Source organism: Mizuhopecten yessoensis, unplaced genomic scaffold, assembly GCF_002113885.1.
Source record: "Mizuhopecten yessoensis strain PY_sf001 unplaced genomic scaffold, ASM211388v2 scaffold10813, whole genome shotgun sequence".
In the NCBI taxonomy this organism is placed as follows: Eukaryota; Metazoa; Mollusca; class Bivalvia; order Pectinida; family Pectinidae; genus Mizuhopecten; species Mizuhopecten yessoensis.
The window spans coordinates 323,544-346,463 of NW_018408734.1; the positions used below are offsets into that span (position 1 = coordinate 323,544).

General features: G+C 38.7%; 2 protein-coding genes across 5 annotated transcripts in view; one reads left to right on the forward strand and one right to left on the reverse strand.

The window, feature by feature from the left end:
- The window catches only part of LOC110462612, a 65,583-nt gene that overhangs the window by 39,553 nt on the left and 3,110 nt on the right, over positions 1 to 22,920 (reverse strand). For 2 of the 4 annotated variants that reach the window (XM_021516650.1, XM_021516645.1), the window contains exons 2-3: positions 20,919 to 20,993; positions 4,838 to 4,900 (exon numbers count right to left, since the gene is read on the reverse strand). The gene's annotated coding sequence lies outside the window, so the exon portion shown is untranslated. Of the gene's footprint in view, positions 1 to 3,901; positions 3,959 to 4,837; positions 4,901 to 20,918; positions 21,056 to 22,920 lie in introns of those variants that run through there. The other 2 variants (XM_021516646.1, XM_021516648.1) reach the window with 2 other exon arrangements.
- The window catches only part of LOC110462615, a 5,812-nt gene continuing 1,105 nt past the window's right edge, over positions 18,214 to 22,920 (forward strand). Inside the window, exons 1-3 of the mRNA XM_021516651.1 lie at positions 18,214 to 18,252; positions 18,857 to 18,957; positions 21,436 to 22,903. Coding sequence (XP_021372326.1) covers positions 18,214 to 18,252; positions 18,857 to 18,957; positions 21,436 to 22,903 — 1,608 coding nt within the window. The remainder of the gene's footprint in view (positions 18,253 to 18,856; positions 18,958 to 21,435; positions 22,904 to 22,920) is intronic.

The window sequence follows — 22,920 nt, forward strand, 5'->3', positions numbered from 1 at the left end:
TAAAACTAATAGACGAAAGTGAATGGTTTGGTAATCTCTGGAACGACCGCGGATTGGTAAACGGTAATAAGTTACGGACTTACCGGAAATTCAAAAAAGATTCAAAACCGGAGCATTATGTTCGACAATACATGCCTAGGCCTTACCGGAGCGTTCTGACCAAATTGCGATGTGGCAGTGCTGCCCTTATGATCGAGACTGGTCGTTTTAACAGTCCCCCGACCCCCCTTAATGAACGTTTTTGTCCATTTTGTCCACACACCGTGGAAACAGAAGTTCATTTTTTATGTGAATGTCCTATTTATAGTGACTTGCGTTTTATTCTGTTTTACCGTATGAGACAATTATGTGATACTTTTAATATCTGTGATAATGATGAAAAGTTTAATTTGTTGATGGACAATGTAGATATTCAATATTTCTTAGGCAAGACTGTATTTTTAATGTTCCGCAGGCGGAGAGTATTTTTATGAAATTTCTACCTATTTTAGTGGTTATTATTATTTATTAAATAGGTTATAATCTGTCTTAACACTTAAATGTACGTATATTGTTATTTTGGTTACAATATTTTACTTGTACATTATATCATTATATATTGCAACGTTAGTAGCTATTTTATACTGCACGACTAATTTCAAAGTGTGTATTATCGTTTTTTAAGTGTCTCATAAGCCAGTAATGGCTGGATGTTAATATAGTTTTACCTGTATTTGTAATATATTGACTTATTTGATTTATGTATATTAACATGTGACACTATAATAAAATATTTTATTGATTGATTGGTAAATAATCTACCTGTACTATACCAGAACAGACTATAATGACACCTCTATTGTTTTCCAGTGTTTATATAATTCCTTTGATCAGAAAAAATGGGAGAAAGGAGAGCAAACCATATGAGGATAGCGAGGTAACATAAGTGGAAGTGCATACAATACATACATTCATTAAAAAAAAAATCGCCTTTTCACGTGATGTCCCTTTAACAAAAAATGTCGAGTTCAGTTTTCGGTAGGGGTCAAAGTTCAAATGCACTATATTGGGTAACAAATTAAAAAAAAAACTTCTCCTTAAGTTCTACGAGGTCTAGAGTCTTGATATTAAATATATAATATGCTGAGATGTACAGCTATCAGGTATGACCAAATAGTTGACCTTGACCAATAATCAAGGTCTCAAAGGTCAAATGTTTAGAAAATTAAATTGTCTTTAATCAAGAATATTTCGAAAATTGTTCGATAGATTCACTTTATTTTCAGGCATGCTGTTGACAATACCAATGCGCATATTTTTGGCAAAACATTTTGAGTTGACTTGGTCAAGTTTTGAGTTATTTAGGGGTCACATTTCTTATATGCTATTTCAAGGGAACGACTTCAATTTTTTTTCTTCTGAAGTTGTACTCTAGAGTCTTGGTATTTGATCAGTCTGTTCTACACTGTCACTTAATTAATCTTACTGTGCCCTACCTTACAATAAACCAACAACACCATACCTGCGATTGCCTGTCACACAGAAGCACTGCAGCGGCATTTAATCATGATCACATCAAATTAATACACATTGAAATCACATACATGCATATCTTTCGCTTTGCACAATCCTATCAACTAAACCTTGCAAATGCACCTTGTAGGTTGAAATGCATCCTGGGCTAAAAACCAGAGAGAAAACTACACGAGTCCAAAAACTCTGGAAAACCGTGGACGCCTATCACTATATAAATCCTGATAGCTTATTCTCTAAAATATCTGCAATCGGTTAACTTTGATTTATGGACAAAAGCCACAGAATGTAATTAAATTATTATCGCTACATTAAGCAGTCTAGTTCTCAAAACAAACTATCCGTGCATCTGTACTCATCCTATACACTACAAGTATTAAAATATTAATACTATTTATAGTATTTGCTGAAAAATATTAATGAAAGAAACCCAACCGTCTGGGTCAGGTTCAACAGGCTAGAATGACCCGGTTTCACACTCTCCCACCCTATACCGTCACCTGCACGTGCAACAGCACCTCGTTACACCTAGCCAATCAGATAACAGCTCCTAGCGAATACGAACAGACATATATTTCCTGCTTTTACTGCGAACCACAGGAAAATACCAATCACATGGTCAGGTAATTTGCTACCAACTTTGTAAAAAGGGAGTGACCTTGGTCGACTTTCAAGGTCACAGAGGTCATGTATATAACAAGAGGCCCATGGGCCTTAACGGTCACCTGATATATTTATACAGAGAGTTGATTTTGTTTTTAACATGAACAGAAATATTATTCAAAGTGACAAAAAAACAATAAAACCACCTTATTCAATATCTAGCATACAGATTTAAGACTAAAAAGTATTTGAAACTAGCACCTCCGATTCTAAACAAGGAAAATGAAGAAATTTTAGCACACTGACACTTTTGGGCCCCACCCTACAGCCCTTGGGGTAGGGCTGGCTCAAAATTTTCAAAGTATCAAACTGTCAACTCAGGGTTATAATTCCAATCAAGTTATTAACATGTAATATTCAAAGTATCATTTGCCATTATAAACCATAATAAATATTGCCCCCCCCCCTCCTTCCCCAGGGGGTAAACGTGAGACCCAAGGGTCATAAACCTTAAGAACCTTCCATTTATGAAGAGTGTTTGATTCTACCATATCTGGATCTTTGAGAAGAAGTTTTTTTTAAATTTCAGTCAATTCAACCCTTTTTGACCCCATCCATCAGCCCCGGGTGTCAGTGAGGGCTGCTATGTGCATACCATCAAACTGCTATCCAATACTGATAATGCTAACCCAAATTGAATTACTTCCAATGGAAATTTAACAATATTGGTCCAAAATGTGATTTCCCTATATAAACTAGAGTAAAGTTTACCCCCTCCCCAGGGGTTAACGTGAGACCCAGAGAGTATTTGATTCTACCATATCTGGGTCTTGAGAAGAAGATTTTTGAAATTTCAGTCAATTTGACCCTTTATGGCCCCTCCCATCAGCCCCGGGGGATCAGTCAGGGCTCATAAGTGCATACTATCAACTTATACCTAATACTGATAATGCTAACCTAAATTGAATTTTGACATATATGTGTATCAACAGACGGGGCTATATCCTGTTGAGAATCCATTATAAATATATTGATATTAATTTATACCGGAATGACATATTAAATTAAATATATCAGCTATAAGATAAATATTCATTGCATACAATGTTGACCATAACGAGTTAGCCTCCTATCCAGGAAGAGGATAATATTCAACACTTGCATATAAAATTTGTTTTGAACTGAAGAATTGTACGGTTAGAACTTATGTCATATGATAATGATTTCTTATGATTGGTGTCCACTCTCTACAACTCCAGGTCAAATTACTGGAATTTACCTGAACGATTTCCTCAATTATATAAGTCTGCAAACTCTATTTTAAGAGTTTGTGTACTATCCCGCACGTCAAAACGCGGAAGTATATCGTTTCCGCTGTAAATGTTACTTTACACTGTGATATCAACAAGGATGTTTAAATGAATTACGCTTTTTCCTTATTAGTGTATTAAATACAGTGTATATTGAAATATTTATTTGACATGGAATTAACTTACACATTATTTGGTGGTGTATTAGATTAGATTAGATCTTTTAGACTGTCGTCTAAAGACATTAAACAGGTCAGGCTAGGAGCGGTAACATATGTGTGTCACATATTTTAAAAACCTAATGAAATCGTTATAGATTCTACTGAAGCTTTTGTTTGCGGAAATTAAACTAACCTGTTTTTAATTTTGAAATGGATCTTTCAAGATATAATTATCACACGATTAATATACTAAGTGATCTACACACTAATGTGACGTGTAGTATTCAATATTAAAGTTAATGTCTAAATACATACCTTAGTAATATTTGTAAATATAAGCGTTTGGGAGGCGTTCTTACAACATGTAACGCATGCGCAATACCTATTCTAAAAATAACGTTTGTTTTAAAAATAGTAATTCAGAGAGTTACGTTTGAACAGGATTAGCCTGCAGATCTATACTATATGTGTCAATGCAGAAACGGGACTTTTCCCCGTGGTTTCCCCTACATTTTGTATGTGGTTTTCTTACTATAAACAGGGATGTGTAGTGGAAAATGCATAGAAAATGTTTATCGAACTGAATAAAATGTATGGTTAAAACTTATGTCAAAAGACAATGATTTTCCTTATATGAGTTATGTCCACAAGGCAAATTACTGGAAATTACCTGTACGGTTTCCTCATTTATATAGGTCTACACACTCAATTTTAAGAGTTCGTGTAATATTCGCATGTCAAATCTTACGGAACTTTCGTTTCCGCTGTAAAGTTACGTTACGCTGATCTATGGTGTTTCCTAATCAGCGTATTAAATGCAGTGTATGTTGTAATATTTATTTGACATCGAAATAGCTAACACGTATAGATTATCATCTTATGACATTGGGTATTTAAGGCCAGGATTGCCATATATCCTAGTTAGGTGTTACCATTGAATGGTGCTGTCAATACTTGTATCTACAATAGAATACACTACCATATATATACAGTACACATCCTGTCGACAAGTGCCACCACGACAATATATTTTGCTGACTACAAAAAGATGATATAAATATATACAGTGTATAACATTATAAACTAATTACAGACAAGCACACGTTCAAAGAGAAAATGATCTTAATAACCACATAAGACAATTTGACCTATCGTGAAATAATATAAAAGGACTGGCTATTGATCTTAGTGCAGAAATGATATACTGACGTATAAAGACAAAACGACAGTATGAATGACAAAAATACTCACTGGGTATGTTTAATCACCGTCTACTCTGTCATATTGTAGTGTATTTACACCCGCTGACATTACCTGAAAAACAGCCAAGGTAAGGTAATCAGAACGAAATATGATATAGACCAGTAGATTTTGTATATCATAACAATAAACCTCTTACACCAGTTAACAGTTAAGTGCAGCACCGTGTGTACGGGCAGGTTTATCGGACCTGCACATATTACATCGAAGTTCTGACACCTATTAATTCCAACCATGTACACGTACATTAGCGGAGATTGGACTCAGCACAGCCATAGTTAACCTTTTTGTTTGACGTATATAGTAAGATAAAGAGCTCACCTGATATTTAGATTTATCACGTTTCATCATGCAATAAGCACTTTGTTGAAATCAACATCAACTCTGGACAGGAGTTAAATAATTACTTTACATTACTCCCAAACAGATTAATTTTATTTACAAAATATTTATTTTAGTCACATTTGTTTGGACAACATTTAAGCACGCAGCTTTCTCAGAGGTAAAATGATAATCACAGAGAAAGCCACGTGTTTTAATGTTGTCGATAAGACATATAAGTTACAACACAAGTGACAATTATAAACATTCTGTAATTTTGAAATTAATTATATCAAGACACAAGTGGACGCATACATCTTCTGACCTTGACTTGCATAAATCATACGAATAAAATTTGGAAAATGGAACTGTTTTTTGTTTGTTTTGCTGTCATGCTGTTGCTAGGGCCCTAAGCGAAAGTTTATGTTTTCCCGCGAAAACAAGTAGTTCTCTCTACGGTGTTTCCCCCGTGTAAAAATAGAAAAAAAACCTGTATTTTTTGTTCGTTGCATCGGAAAATTCAAACACTTAAAACATGTAAGTATAAGGAATGAAATTATGTTTTCATTCGCTAACGCGATTCATGGAATATGTCCAGAAAACCAACGTTGTTCTGACCTCATGAATGTTGAAAAAATAAATTTCATTCCTTAAATAATAATTCACATCATCAAAAATATTTCTTTATTGATTATTTTTAGTAACACAACTACCATGGAGAGGAGAAATTTCTACACGTATCAGTAAGAATATTATAAAAATCCAAGAATATATCAGTTTTCTAATAACTATTTTGTAAAATGACCAATATTGTATACATTGTTGTACAAGTTATTCTCAACATATAGTGAAATTTGATTGATTGAACTCTTAGAGTATACAAAGGGTAGTATCTCTTACCGCCTCACAGGTGTGGGCTCAATCCTCTCAATGTTAATACATTGTAAGTTAATCAAAATCAAAGTGTATCCGTCTGTCTATACATGAATAATTACTTTATAAAACTGAACAATTGATGTTTTTGATTTATTCTTTTCTTTTTATATTTCCAGAGTTTCTCTTTCACAATTACAGTACATAAATAGACATTGTCACGCTTTTTCTTACATATGCACTGTGAAATGTGTACAAAGTTCTGTCCATTTTATCAGGATGTTATATTTCATTTTCTTTGCTCTTGCAAAAGGTTGATGAGAATAAAGGAATTTAACCTGGAAAAGGCCCACTATTTGTATGTATATTTTATTAGTCTGGACAAGAATTGCATCTTATATTAAGAAAAAATATGTTTTAAGGCCAAAGATATAATATGGACACCAGTACGCTAGCACACAGAATACTTGTCACTAAAGTGTTCAATGTTCATGTAAATAATTAACAATAGTTATTTATATCGGAATGAGATACTTTATATAACAGAAGAAAAAATATATATTGTATAACATTTGTTGATCACATAAAGCTAGACTGCTATCCAGGAGAGGATAATCGTTAACAATTGCATATAAAATGACTATCGAACTGAATAAAATGTATGGTTAAAACTTACGTCAAAAGACAATGATTTTCCTTAAATGAATGGTGTCCACTCTCTACTAATACAAGTCAAATTACTGGAAATTACCTGTACGGTTTCCTCAGTTATATAAGTCTGCACACCTAATTTCAAGAGTTTGTGTACTATCCCGCACGTCAAAACTCGCGGAAGTATATCGTTTCCGCTGTAAATGTTACTTTACGCTGTGATATCAACAAGGATGTTTAAATGAATTATGGCGTTTCCTAATCAGCGTATTAAATACAGTGTTATTGTAACATTTATTTGACATCGAAATAGCTAAAATATATAGACTATTATCTTATAACATTGGGTAGCTAGGATTGCCATATAAATCTATACGTCAAAAGTGGTGTTGCCAATACTTGTATCTACACCAGAATAAGTTATAATTCTAGAACATATATTCACGGGGGTAATCCCGATACTTGCTATTTCGCTTACGTCAGAGTAATACTTGCTGTTTGGATTACGTCGGAGCAAAAAGTTAGTTTTGCATTAAATACGGCTTGCGGCAGAGCAAAATGCTCCCATGATGGAAGAACGTGGGAGGTATTTTTGCACTTTCTTGTATAAATACTGAAAACGTACCATTGTCACTCAGTCTATATGCTTTAAGTATGTCTTAAGCTGCTATATCAATATTTATGTTTTTAGATTGAATAGGTTTTGACTAAATAATCATATATATATACGGACATCAGTTTACAAACAGCTTTGTGGAGATTTGAATGTAATAACTGTTTAATTTAATTACTTTTACACAGCATATGTTTTGGCCAATGACTCATCAACAAAACAACATTGAATAGACTGAACTAAACACAGGTTTTAGCGATATTTTGATCAAAATATGCAGTTGGTATATATGCTGATATGGATTACGACCTTGTATGATACGGAATCCGTTCATTTACAAACTTGAATGAATATTTAATAAACGAACAACTGTGGTCCGAACGGTTTGGCCGTTTCAACGAAACGGCCCTGGACGCTCAACATCAGGGGGTAATTACCATATTTAAAAAAAATCCGTTGAAATTGGCCCCATAGTTTTGGAGGAGTTGTCTGGACAAACATTTTTCAACAAAGGGCCAATACTCCGTCAGATTGATCAAATAATATCTGGATGCACAACATCAGGTGGTAGTTATTATATCTGAATCCTTTGAAATTGGCTGAGTAGATCAGAAGAAGTTGTCAGGACAAAGATTTTTCAAGAGAGGACCATAACTCCACAAAAAAGGTGCAAATAAAATTAAAAAAAACCTGGACGCACAATATCAGGTGTTAGTTTATCATATCTGAAAATTTTCGTTGCAATCAGCCCCGTAGTTTTGAAGGAGTTGCCCGTACAAAGATTTTTCAACAAAGGGCCATAATGTTGCAAAAAAATGTCTCAAAATGAAAAGAGAATACCTGTGTGCACCTCTTCAGTGGTAGGTATCACATATCTGGAAAGTTTCGTTGTCCGGCCAAAACTTCGTCAAAAAGGGTCAGAATAAAAAAATGTTACCTGTATGCGCAACTGCAGGTGGTAGTTATCATATCTGGAGAGTTTCGTTGAAATTGTTCACTTTAGAAGGAGTTGTATGGACAAACTTTTTCTAGGGACAGACAGACGGATGGACAGACATGCTTATTCCAGTATACCCCTAACTTCGTTACGGGGGTATAATAACATGTCAAACTTGCTTACTCAAGTTATATAACAAGTATATGACTGACATGTTGAGGGTATGTAACAAGAGTAACATAAATTAATTTTCAAAGTTACTTTGTCTCTCAGAGCTATTAATTTGAAGATAACCTCTTGATCTGTTACAGATCTAAGAACATGCACACGATAGAACGACAACTTCAACAGAGTTTAAACAAACTACAAAATTGGGCAGACGAAAACAGCATTAAATTCTCTAAATCTAAAATTGTGTGCATGCATTTCTGTCAAAAACGAAAAGCACACAATGACCCAAATCTAACACTCGATGGCACTAGAATTCCTGTTGTTGAACAGACTAAATTTCTCGGCCTCATTTTTGGTTCGAAACTCTCTTTCATACCACATATAAAGTATCTGAAGGATAAGTGTTCCAAGGCGTTAAACATAATATGAGTCCTTTTCATACTGATTTGGGAGCGGACCGTGAAATGCTTCTGCGCCTATACAGATCACTTATTCGAACACAACTAGATTATGGTTCTATGGTATACGGGTCGGCGCGGAGTTCTTACCTGCAGATGCTAGACCCAATCCATAATCAAGGGCTACGTTAAGCTCTTGGAGCTTTTCGAACAACACCTGTCAAAAGCCTGTACGTGGAAGCGAATGAACCATCCCTTTATGACAGAAGGAAAAAACTTGCGTAACAGTTTGCAGCTCAATTAAAATCAAACCCTAAAAATCCTGCTTTCGACCAAGTATTCAACCCAAAATACCAAAACATATTTACGCAAAACCCAAAACTTCTGACAACATTTGGTATCCGAACTTTAAATTTCCTGCAAGAACTCAACATAAAGTTGACTGACATAGCTGAATTTAACATATCTGATGTTCCTCCGTGGACCATTCAAACACCTGATTTTAACTTTGCATTACATGAGCGAGGGAAATCTAGTGTTATGCCCGAAGAACACAAATCCTCCTTTCGGGAATGCATTTCGAATAACCCTTCTCATACACAACTTTACACCGATGGTTCCAAAGAAGGTAAGAAAGTGGCAGCAGCCTGCTGTACTGCTAATTCTTGCAATTCAGTTCGACTACCAGACGGCGCCGCCATCTTTTCTGCCGAAATATGCGCCATTGGTTTGGCCCTCGACCATGTTGATGAACACCGCATTAAGAAGGCAATTATTTGTTCAGACTCTCTATCTGTCCAACAGTTACGAGATCCTAAAAACACACTCGTACAAAACCTTGTTCTTCGAATATCTCGTATCTTAAAAATGTCTAAAATAACTTTACTATGGATCCCGAGCCATGCCGGAATTAAAGGCAACGAATTTGTTGACAAGGAAGCAAAGCATGCATTGAATCTCCAACAGACAAATATCAAACTACCATATACAGATTTTAAACTAATTATTCGTACAGCCATTCAAAATGAATGGCAGCAACGCTGGTCTCTCGAGACCAGCAACAAACGTTTTAAAGTACAACCAAGCCGAAACTTAAAACATCTATTCCAAGTCGGAAAGATCGTAGAGAGGAAGTCGTCCTCGCTCGGCTCCGTACTGGGCACACATATCCTACTCATTCGTACCTTTTAAAACGAGAAGATCCACGTTCATGCCACGCATGTAACACTCCATTTACAGTGGAACATTTTTTAATAGAATGTTCTGATTTTAAACACATTCTCGATAACTACTTTCGAGTCCCGGATATGAAAAAACTCTTTTCAGTTCCGTCGACTCGAAGGCATTATTTAACTATTTGAAAGACATCGATCTATTTTATAGACTCTAATGTCTTTTAACCCACCTTACCCTTTTTGACGTTATATATATCACATAGTCCATATCATCTATTCGTTATCTCTTTTGTTATTTTAACTCCCTTTTTATTTTAATTATTTACACATACAATGCGAATGCTTTTAAAATGAACCCTTTTATCTGATTTTATCTTCGCTACTAACATGTTTGTTAAAAAAAATAAAAAAAAATAACCATGGCCCTAAATTGCCACATCCGTCGATGGGCCGTTAAACATAAACAAACAAACAAACAAAAGCTATTGATTTCTTTACATTGGCATGCATTTTGCAAATAAGGGGAAGGATCTGTGCTTGTTATGGCTGAACATTATCCAAAGTGTGCTGGTCAACATGTAACACCACCACAACTATTGTGCCAGGTTTTTTTACATAATGACAAGATACATAACTCACCTGAAGAGACGTAGATTAAAGTAATTAAAGTAATTAAAGTATTAAATCTACTATGACACGTGTATGTGATAGTATGTATATATACCTTCAACAGGCTTTTGTGTTATCATTGTTTCAACTTTGTTGCTTATATCACATCATTATACTTTTATTTATTTTTCTTTAATATTCAACTTTTTATTCAGATTTTTTATCAATGCAATGTACATGTACAATAAATAGCAAAACATTCACTCATTTGTATACTGGCACATACATACATAAACCTATATCTGTTATGTCCACATTTGTCATAGAGTACATTGTACATACAAAAAATTGTAAAAATAGTCCACCTTCATCACATATGGTATATATACTAGCGGAAAAAAGAAACTGTGCAAGCCTAAAATGTGGTATAAAAATAAATGTGTATGACGTAGAACAACAAGGTTTTCAGGGACAATTTATTTGTTATTCATTAACAGTTGCATTCCATTTTTCACGTTATGGAATCAATAAATTCCGCTCAGGAGAGACGTAAACACATAAAGGGTCAAAACTGAGTTCACAAAGTTAATATCTCGTATGTCCAACGTTTGCCTGAATGCAAGCCTGGCAACGTCGACGCATGGAGCCTATCAGATGCTTGTGGGATGGCATTCCAGATCTGTATCAACGCTGCAGCCAAATCAGCCAACGTCACCGGGTAATGCCCGTAATCTGCGCTTCATTTCATCCCAGACGTGTTCAATGGGCGACAGATCGGGGGATATAGCAGGCCATGGCAACACGTCAACGTTCTACTGGGCCAGAAAGTCAATAGCAACACGAGCTGTGTGTGGTCTGGCGTTGTCCTGCTGTAGCGTAATGTGACGTTGCTGCCCTTGCACAAATGGAACGACGTGGGTCCGGAGGATCTCGTCACGGTAACGTAGCGCGTTCAAATTCCCGTTAACAACCACCAGAGGCGTTCTCCCGTTGGCTGTGATGCCGCCCCGAATCATAACGGTGCCTCCATCGAAAGAACGTCGTTGTACCACACACGCGTCACGGAAACGTTCTCCAATGCGACGATACACTCTGGAACGGCCGTCACTATACTATCCAGGTGGACTCGCGACTCGTCCGTAAACAAAATGCCTGCCCAATCCCGTCGAGTAAATCGCAGATGCCTTCTGCACCAGTCCAGACGTGCTATACGATGTCGTGGCAGAAGAACTGGGCGGATTGCAGGACGTCGCGGACGGATAGCTCGTTCACGCAATCGGTTCCGTACAGTTCTCGGGCTTGTCCCAGGGATTGTCCGTACAGTCAAACTTGCCGTTTGGAAGCGATTTCTCAAATGGACAAGCCGAATATGGTTGTCCTGTTGACGTGACGTCACACCTGGATGTCCTGCACGAGGTCGATCGCCGACGTGGCCAAACTGTTGAGGTCGTCTCCACAAATCCCGGATTGTGTTTCGATGGACATGAACACGTGTAGAGACAACGGCTTGGCCCATACCAGCTTGAAGCATGCCAATAATCCGGAGGCGGTCATTTTCATTGAGCCTCGGCATAGCATTAATCACAAATTAAAGTTAAAGTTTACAGTTTCTTTTTTCCGCAAGTATATCTTTATGCTGGAAAAAATATCTGCACTAAATTATAATATATAACCACAAATACTGTAGTAACCCATGTCCATGTAATATGAAAAGGCAAAGCCTAAAAAGACATGAGCTCTTATGAGACTTAAGACCGACATAACAATTATGGAAATTTCGTTTACAGAATGTTCGCATAACCAGAAGCGAGATCATGATTTTCTTTCTATACACTCTCAAAGGTTATTTTCTCCTACTTACAAAAGTACATGAGAGTTTGCCTCGCCGAGTTTTTCGTGTGAAATCCCAGCCAACTAAACTGCTAAGGGCCTCAAAGTTGTAAATATAAGCTAAAAAACAAAAGTACCAGGGGTGGCCGAACTTGCCCCGGTCTCCCGTATGGAGACTTTTTGTATCAAAGATGATTAGAAAAAATGTATTAACAATATAATCTTTGCAGTAATGACGCCGTTTTCTTCCAGTCAAAGCTAAAGTAGATATGTGTTCTTGTGCGTAACGTATATGATGGGTCGAGTGGCGCAGTGGATAGCGCGCTCGTCTTAACCAAGATGACCGGATTCAATCCCGGTCACCTGCCCGACAGCGCATGTTTTTCCGGATAATCTGGCTTCCTCATTCATTAAGAATTAAATCCTCTGCGTGCCTCCGTCAGGGCACAAAAAGAATTATCAAGATAAGTTGGGGAAAATGTTTGGCAGTTACTTTAGAAAACAAGTGCATATTATATTTTTAACGATTAGTCTAAGTAAATGTATTGAGATGTAAGTTAAGAAAATTAAATTAAAAAAAGAAAACATTGTAATATTTTGATGTAATTGTCGTGAATTCGGTGTGTGTTATTTCAAGCCGTCACAACAAGTAGTTGGAACTGCTCTTAGCTCCTGAAATCAAGTAACAAGGTGGAAGAAAATCACTCACGTGTGTTTGGTTCAACGTCAAGATATTAAGAGACCGCGCCGAGATGTCCCATCCAGGTTGTCGGCGCGGTTATCGGTCTAAGGGAGATAACTCTACCCAAAATTCACAATCTTCCCCGTTTTATGAAGGCCTCCTCTTGAGGTTGAAAGCTGCTGATCAGGAATCATGAGGTGGTCTTTCTTGAAGTAGCAGATCCTCTGTGTTGTTCAAGATGCTGGATATGATTGTTCTCTGGTGGATTTGGACAAGGTCAGGTCACCCCTTAAGCATAGGGGACCCTTAGCAGGAACACAGTTTCACCGTGCCCAGTAGTGGAAGTTCTGGCCCATACTTCATAGATCTAATTTTGTTGATGGGCTTAACTTAAAAGTGCCCCCTCCAAGGTACAGGACCATTAAAGATATAATATTTATGGTTTGCATATGCACACTGTGCCCTTGCCAGTGGAAGAATGCTCTCCCCTTGTATTCTGACTGTGACAGGGAGTTGATAACACAATTCCACCCCTGAGCAGATAACCGCTCAAGCGGCCGATCCCTCACAGTTTCCGGAGACGGTTGAGCAGAAAACCACTCTGTCTCTAAAGGCCCGGAGGCTGCCTGAGAGGCAGAGAACCGTCTCTTTCTGAACCTCCGTATTGATAGCTGACTTAAATAGGGCTTCTGATTAAAAGCTGTCTCCCAACTGTACAACGTGATCCCATTTACTTGGGCCACAGAAATACTAAGGGATTTTACCGTCCTTGCTGTTATTACTTTACCTAAGAACACAGCAGTGCCGTGTAATTTATCTACCATTAAACTACTACATAATAACCTCCACACCAGTCTAGTCAACTTTTGGGGTGCTCTAGTATACCAAGCTGTGCCGGTGAGTACCCCACCTGAGTGGGTTACAGCGCTATCGGATTGCTCCGCGACAGGTGAGCGACAGTGGCCAGGCGTCTGTAATGGCAGCCCCCCGTCCTTGGCAGAGTTTCCCGCCATAGTCTCGGGGAGCGCTTCACTCAAACAGTTCCCTGGCCCCTGCGAACGCGTTCTTTCGCATTTGGTATATTCAACTACCAGCGGCTCAGAAGATAAAACGACTTCGACATGTATTTTAAGTCTCTTTTTCCAGTTTGGTTCCGGTAGACGGGATAAGGAACGGTCATAGTCACAGATTACACCATCATTGACGAAATGGATCTTAAGGACACCCACTGTGTTTCCATACTTGTTCTGTCGTCCACCCTGAGCTAACCCAAACACCGCATGTAACTTCTGGTCATCCATTTCTTCCTTGACGCTATCTGATGACGTCACATTTGGTTTGAAACATTTGATGATGGAGCGAACACAAGTTTCCGTTACCTATTCCCCGTCAAATGGAAATGAGTCAGATTTTGGTGTTACCGCCTCATCTCCTTCAATTTTGATTCCCACTGTTTGTGAACATGTATATGCTTATTTTGTTGAGGACCAGGAGTATTGGCATTGATGTCGGTGGTACCGTACTGTCCACGTCCTCCTCAAACCGTTCACAGTTAGCTCCCGCGGAGATACTGCTCAGTGGCTCTTCCGATACCATCACTGGCCTCTGGCTCTCTCTGGGAACTTCATCCGTCGCATTATAGACAGGAGTTTCCCTGGGAAGTTGAGGGATGGCCTCGAGCTCTATTGGCTCGGTAAACCTGTTGTCCCCGTAGGTACTCTGGCCTTTCTCAGGAACCATGGCTGCTGTATAACAGCTCCGGGGTTTTCTGTGGAGATGGGATATCACCTCTACAAATTTCTGTCCTTCTGTCATTATGACGGACTTGGCAGTGTTATTCATCACTCTCATTATGGATTGTTGGGCACCAGGAGGCACTACCAAACCGGCAAGCATGACTCCCCCGGGATGTTGTGCGGGTTGAATTGTGGCCGTACCCCCATTAGGTCTAGCCCAGTCTACCGGACAGTTTGGCGGTATGGTTACATTTTGGGCCACCTTGACAGTGGACGATGTCCTCTGCTCCTCTAACCTCGGTGTAATAGGTATTGCCTGGTTACCAATTAACAGAACGCCCGCGTCTAGGTCGATGACACAGTTGTTCCATGACAGGAAATCCACCCCCAGCAACATGTGGTCCATGATGGGGGCCTCCCATACGGTCTAGGGTACTTCAGTGTTCCCTATTCCGATATGAAGGTCTTTTATTTCCCATACTATCTCCACATTGCCAGTAAAACCCCGGAGCCTCACTCGTTTCCCAAGCACTAGTGGTCCCTCGAGCTTATCTACCAGCTCCCGCTTAATCAGCGTCATAGTGGCTGCTGTATCCACGACAGCTTGGATCGGAGTTCCATTTAAAGTGTGTGGTATGGTAATACTACTGCCATCAGAGATCGCCAGTTTCACCTCTTTCAAAGGTAGTGACGACCTATCTCGAGGTCTACCGTCGTACCTATTACGCCAGTTGTCCTGGGGTGGACGAGGGTACTGAGCTCTATCACGATAATCCGATGAGGGATGAAGGGCCGGTGTCCTATCACGATAATCCGGTGAACGGTTCCCCCCATAGTTTTGAGGGAAACCTCGGTCGCGTTCCGGTGATCGGTAGTCGCCCCGAGGTGGAGGAGAGTACGGACGTGCAGACACACCGCCCGCACTAAGCCGGGCCAGATATTTCTTAAGCTCCTGTAGTTCATCTTTTGAGAACTTTACAGGGTCCTCCTCTACTTTGTCGCCCCCGACTTAGTGCCCTCTGCAAACTCCACCTGCCTACTAGAGTAATGTGGCGCGCGGGAACCAAACAGAGCACGCTGATTGGCCACCGAGGCCTTTATGTAATTCAGAGAGCTTTGTGAACCGTCTTAGGGTTCCTCTCCATGGCTCTCTGCGCCGCCATCTTCTCGCGACAGCCTTTGAGGAACGCCTCTGTAGCGATCTGATTCCTGGTTGTGGTGTCTGCATGCGCAAAGCCATCCCCAGTTATGATTTGAATACGCTGAGCAAACTCCACTAAACTTTCATTCTCCTCCTGTTTAGTGAAGTTCAGCTCTCTGCGGGCCACCACTGGGACGTCCTTGTCGCTAAACCGTTCCTTCATCTTTTTCTTGAGTTTAGCGAACCCAAGAAAGATAATCGGCGTACTCCAACGCATCACCCACCAGACAATCGAAAAACCGTTGTTTAGTCTTACGGTCCGACCATTTATTATCTTTAATACTTCTGGTGAATTTAAGAGTGAATGGTTCCCATCGCTCCTTACCAGAGTAAGTGGGCATCTTGTGTCGTTGAGGACTTCCACTCCTTTGACGATGCCTCTGGTAGTTGTCGGAGGAGTCCTCTGAATCCGTATCGCTGTTCCCATCCCCCTCACTGGAAAATTCGGGGTCAGAGTCGTCGCTTTCCGACGAATAATCACGTCTACGCCCTGTAGGCGCACGGCGCGTTCCTTGTGATTGGCGCGCATGTCGCTCACCGGGGATGCGATGCGTGCGCCTTGCAGGACGTTCGTTGTCCGACCTGTCGCAAGTCCGTCTATTCCTTCCTTCATCGCGGGTAGCCCGTGCTGTTGTAGATACACCACGATTAACTGCGCTTGTTAAGGGCACCCTTGCGCGAGCACCGGCAACGGCCGAAGGCAGACCATGAGCAGGAGTAGTATGCTGTTCTATTTTAACCTGATTTTGCCCTAGCCGAGTGTCTATGTACCCCAACAAGGGATAGTTACTTATCCCGCCATTGGTGTATGGCAGCCTATTACCTGGGGGTATGTTACCCCCCCTATGTTGAAAAGCTGGCTGTGAAGGGTCATATCCCCCAGGATAATTCCCCCCTCCCTGCTTGCGAGGCGTCAAACTAGGCTTGACATCTTCCAACAGGAAGTCAGCCCCCTTTTCATTGTCTGATGATAGGCATGANGATGGGTGCACTGATGCCTCCAGCAGTCCATGTTGACACATGTGAACCCTGATCTTGACCCCTTACATACCTCCCGTCAAACCCGGACTCTTTCTGTTTAGGAGGCATTGCCTGAGGGTCGGAGTATGATACCCCCCCCCCTCAATCGCATGGAGGTAGATTCAGTTGTACCCCACCCGCCTCTCCCCCAGAGTGACCAGCTATTTGTTTGTGGTCCCTGACTGACATACTGACCACCATTAGGTGTAGTCAATACCATAGTGGCAGGAGTAGAGGTCTGTTTTGGAGGCGAGGCAGCTCTAGCCGACATGCCCTCTGACCTTTTAAGAGCCTCTGTCTCCAATGTCACCATTAATTCCCTAAACTGGACCGGTAGCTCTTTAAATTGATGCTTCATGTCCATATATTCATCCTTCTGTCTATTGAGCCTTTCTGCCCGTGATGAGGTCGACAGGGGTGGTGAATGCGCCTCCACAGGAGCAGTGACCCTTATATCCGTGGCAACACCATCACTTAGCCATTGCTGCCACTTTCCCATGCCTACCCTCGAGCTTGAGACAAGTTTTTCTAGGGTGATGTCGCCCTCATCTCTCATCTCAATGATTTTTTTTGCCGTTGTAGGGCCTAAACCCTCCAACGTGCACAGCTCAACTTCTGTAGCTGAGCGTACATTTATGGCAGCCATGACAAAATATCAAAAAGTTTTAACAAAGAAATAAGTTAAAACACTTAATTAAACAATTACAAAATTATGCACGAGGACAGTATACTAACGTTACTACAAGTAGACACGTGTATCTGTCCCGTACAAAATTCAAACGATTACAATTACGATTTACAGTTTACAAAATAATTTCTAATTCCTAAAATAACTAATTTCTAACCTAATGTAATATTAACCTAACTAAATATATAATAATTTCCCTACAATATAAAAATAATATTCCTAATTCTAACGATACTCAAGTCTCGCCTGTCATACGTATTCCGCAAATATGGGCGGCCCACTATACAGGCGAATGGAGTTCGTACAAAGTAACAAATACATTAAGTTAACTTAAATATAAATTTCAGAACGTCAGTGAACAACGCCGACTCTGATTTACCCCTAATAAATAATTAAATAAACAACAATAAACTAGTAGAACTCTCCCAAATTCTCTCACTCGTAATTCGCACACTGGTCACAATGGCCAGCGCACGTGGCGAGCGAGAAGGGACCAGCAAGGTAAAAAAAAATATCCAAAGAAAAAATGAAAAAATGTCAAAATAGCGCGAATAGCGCGAGTTGTTTCGCACTAGTGACACCAATTGTCGTGAATTCACACCGTCACAACAAGTAGTTGGAACTGCTCTTAGCTAACAAGGTGGAGGAACATCCAGGTTGTCGGCGCGGTTATCGGTCTAAGGGAGATAACTCTACCCAAAATTCACCACATTAATGTTGAGATTGTCGTTATATCGATATGCAGTCTCAATTCCTGTTCCATCATGAAACACCGGATTGAATTTCACATTTTGTTACTGTCATCGAGGTTTGACAGGTAATGATGCCAAATATAATTTAACAGTTTCTGTCTGTAACTAGTTATAAATCGGCACGCGTTGTGAAAAAGTAATACGTTGCTGAAAAGGGGCATTGAACTCGGGTTTGTTGTCTGGAAAATTATTTTTAATTTTGTCATAAATGCATTAACCATTGTTTCTTTTTCGAGTGGTGATGCATAAATAAATTATGAAGATTTTAGATTTTTCTTTTTAATAATTCAGATAATCCATGTGAAATGATGAAATTCAATGTTTGTACTGATTATATACGTTAAACATTCCAGGTATCTACAGCAGGAGATTCCTCCTCTTCATCGTCGCTGTTGTCATTCAGTTTTTATAGATACCTAGAGAGAGATTGGCATATCATGCAAGTGAAGTTTCAGTAATGATTGTGTTGATGGCATTGATGTCAGTTTCATGATGGACTTGTTGTTCCTGAGTCAATATTGGTGTTAAATGTGGTTGAATAAAAATAATTGCCATCACCAGGTACATCATATGCAGAATAGTTTTGATTTTGATTAGAAATGCTGTAAAGATTTACACAGTTGAACGGAAGTACAAATTGTCAAGCGTTTAAAGTTTATATTTATCTAAGTATCAATAAAGATATTTTACTGTACAAAACTGTACAGATAATGTTTGTCTTTTCAAGTGATTGTTAATTTGGGTTGCATTAGATGAAACTAGATTCAATATATTGTACAAGCAGATCTAGCATTGAAATTCCAGTTTTAGTTGTAAAATCTACTGTAAGGTAATATCACAAATTTGAATCAAATAAAATATCAACAGAAACGATCCCCAAATGGAAGAATTGATAAGAACTGAATATACAGTTGACGTTCTACAAAAATGCAGAAAAACAAGAGTAGTAATACTGAAAATTCCGCAATTGTACCCTTTGAAACACCTTACGTCTACCCTTGGAAAGCTGTCGGTGACAATTCTGTTTCACCGGGGCAGACGACCCGTGAACTTTGACTTCGTCAATGAACCAAGCGACCTCGTCATTGACCCTGCTTCGTAAATACTCGGGTATTTCCGTCCTAGTGGGAATGACCCTCGTGTGTTACGATCGATTATCAATATTCAGATAGAAAATGTGTATGTTTAGAAAGTTGTCAGTATCAAATTATGTATAGCTTTCCAAAATTTAAGCTAATTTAATCGACGGTAATACTTTGTCATCTAATCACATTCTTACGCACTCTTCGACGCCATTAGCTTGTGACATTCATGTAAGCTGTTTAATGACCATGCCGATGATTTATCTTTTCGTTACAAAAGGAAAGAAATCGTGGAAATAAACACGCCCAGTGTATTGAATACGGTCAATATTATTTTCTAAATTCGTTGGTTCGAATACATCATTTTCCTGCTTCGTTACATGTCATGATCATGTCGCTTTATTATTCGATTAGGCATATTTACGGGCTCCATGAACCGGAACAGGTCACCGGAAGTACGAAAAGTTTCTAGGCTGTAGCTGTACGATTTAGTGATGGAAGTTTGGATCAGATCTATTTACACGCACATGTTACCGGTAAAGAGCTCCGCACGGTGGCCTACGGCACCCGAGAGCTTCGCTCTTATCAGTCCCACACAAAAAGGTAAATGATAAATTTGCGCAGACTGTCTACTGAGATCATTACATTGTCTTTATAAGAAAGAGTAATTGAGATAGTGATTGAGAAAATAAAAAGAAAGGGAGAACAGAGAACATAAAGAAAAGAGAGAAGAAAGGTAGGAGAAGTTGGGGCGAGATGGTGGAACAAGAGGTGGATATTCACTCTTGTATATTGTATTATAAATAGATAATATATCGGCTTTGTGAAGGGCAGAAACCGCATCATTATACTTACGCAATCTTATATTTTGTCGCGACACTCTTCCAATCGTGGAAGAATTTTTCTCTGCCGTAAGCTGTATTTGGCGCAAAACTAACTTTTTGCACCGACGTAATCCAAACAGCGAGTATTACTCTGACGTCAGCGAAATAGCGAGTATCGGTTACCCCCGTGATAAAGCATGCGCACACCTCCTGTCAACAATTGGCACCACGATAATACAACATGTGACGATTAATAAGATTTGAACAATGTGTGGGACATTTGGCTGACTACAGAATGATGTTAAAAATAAATACAGTGTAATACATTATAAACGATAATCTAAATAACCATAAAAGATAATTTGACCTATCGTGAAATACTTGTAACTAAATAAAAGGGCTGGCTATTGATCTTAGTGAAGAAATGATATATTTACGTTCTATAAAACCCAATCATTTTCTCGAAACAGCAAAGACAAAACGATAGTATCAATGACAAACATACTCACTTGTTTCCGCCAATGGGTATGTTTCATCACCGTCTACTTTGTCATCTGGTAGTGTATTTACACCCGCTTTCATGACTTAAAAAACAGCGAAGGCAAGGTAATCTGAGAACCATATGATATAGACTATCATATCATAACAATCACCTTCTTACACCAGTAAACAGTAAAATGAAGCACCGTGTATTCGCGCACGTGTTTAGACATGCGAATACAATCTGATCATGTAAAGGTGCATTAGGTGATATTGGATACGTACGCCGTGCCGATAGGTAACTTATGCTTATAGCGTCCTACAGTATATTAACATAAAGAGCTAACCTGATAGTTTGATCTATCAACTTTCATTCACACTGTTCAAATCAATAACACGATACTAACCGTCGATCTGAATAAAGGAAGCGTCCTATATTTACATAAAAAGCTAACCTAGTATTTTGTTGTATCACGTTTCATTCAATTTGTTCAAAACGATAACACGATACTAACCCTCGACATGTATAAAGGAACTGTTTAACAGCACTCACAAACAGGTCAATGTTAGTCACAAACTGATCAATGTTAGTCACAAACACATCAATGTTAGTCACAAACAGAGCAATGTTAGTTACAAACAGATCAATGTTAGTCACAAACTGATAAATGTTAGTCACAAACAGAGCAATGTTAGTCAAAAACAGATCAATGCTAGTCACAAACAGAGCAATGTTAGTTACAAAGAGAGCAATGTTAGTTACAAACAGATCAATTTTAGTCACAAACTGATCAATGTTAGTCACAAACACATCAATGTTAGTCACAAACAGAGCAATGTTAGTTACAAACAGAGCAATGTTAGTTACAAACAGATCAATGTTAGTCACAAACTGATCAATGTTAGTCACAATCTGATAAATGTTAGTCAAAAACAGATCAATGTTAGTCACAAACAGATCAATGTTAGTCAAATTCAGATCATTGCTAGTCACAAACAGATCAATGTTAGTCACAAACAGATCAATGTTAGTCACAAACAGAGCAATGTTAGTTACAAACAGAGCAATGCTAGTTACAAACAGATCAATGTTAGTTACAAACAGATCAATGTTAGTTACAAACAGATCAATGTTAGTCACAAACAGATCAATGTTAGTCACAAACAGAGCAATGTTAGTTACAAACAGATCAATGTTAGTCACAAACAGATCAATGTTAGTCACAAACAGATCAATGTTAGTCAAATTCAGATCATTGCTAGTCACAAACAGATCAATGTTAGTCACAAACAGATCAATGTTAGTCACAAACTGATCAATGTTAGTCAAAAACAGATCAATGTTAGTCAAAAACAGAGCAATGTTAGTTACAAACAGAGCAATGGTAGTCAAAAACAGAGCAATGTTAGTCACAAACAGATCAATATGAGTCACAAACAGAGCAATGTTAGTTACAAACAGAGCAATGCTAGTTACAAACAGATCAATGTTAGTTACAAACAGAGCAATGTTAGTCACAAACAGATCAATGTTAGTTACAAACAGATCAATGTTAGTTACAAACAGATCAATGTTAGTCACAAACTGATCAATGTTAGTCAAAAACAGATCAATGTTAGTCAAAAACAGAGCAATGTTAGTTACAAACAGAGCAATGCTAGTTACAAACAGATCAATGTTAGTCACAAACAGATCAATGTTAGTCACAAATTGATAAATGTTAGTCACAAACACAGCAATGTTAGTCAAAAACAGATTAATGCTAGTCACAAACAGAGCAATGTTAGTTACAAACAGAGCAATGTTAGTTACAAACAGATCAATTTTAGTCACAAACTGATCAATGTTAGTCACAAACTGATCAATGTTAGTCACAAACAGAGCAATGTTAGTTACAAACAGAGCAATGTTAGTCAAAAACAGAGCAATGTTAGTCACAAACAGATCAATATTAGTCACAAACAGAGCAATGTTAGTTACAAACAGAGCAATGCTAGTTACAAACAGATCAATGTTAGTTACAAACAGAG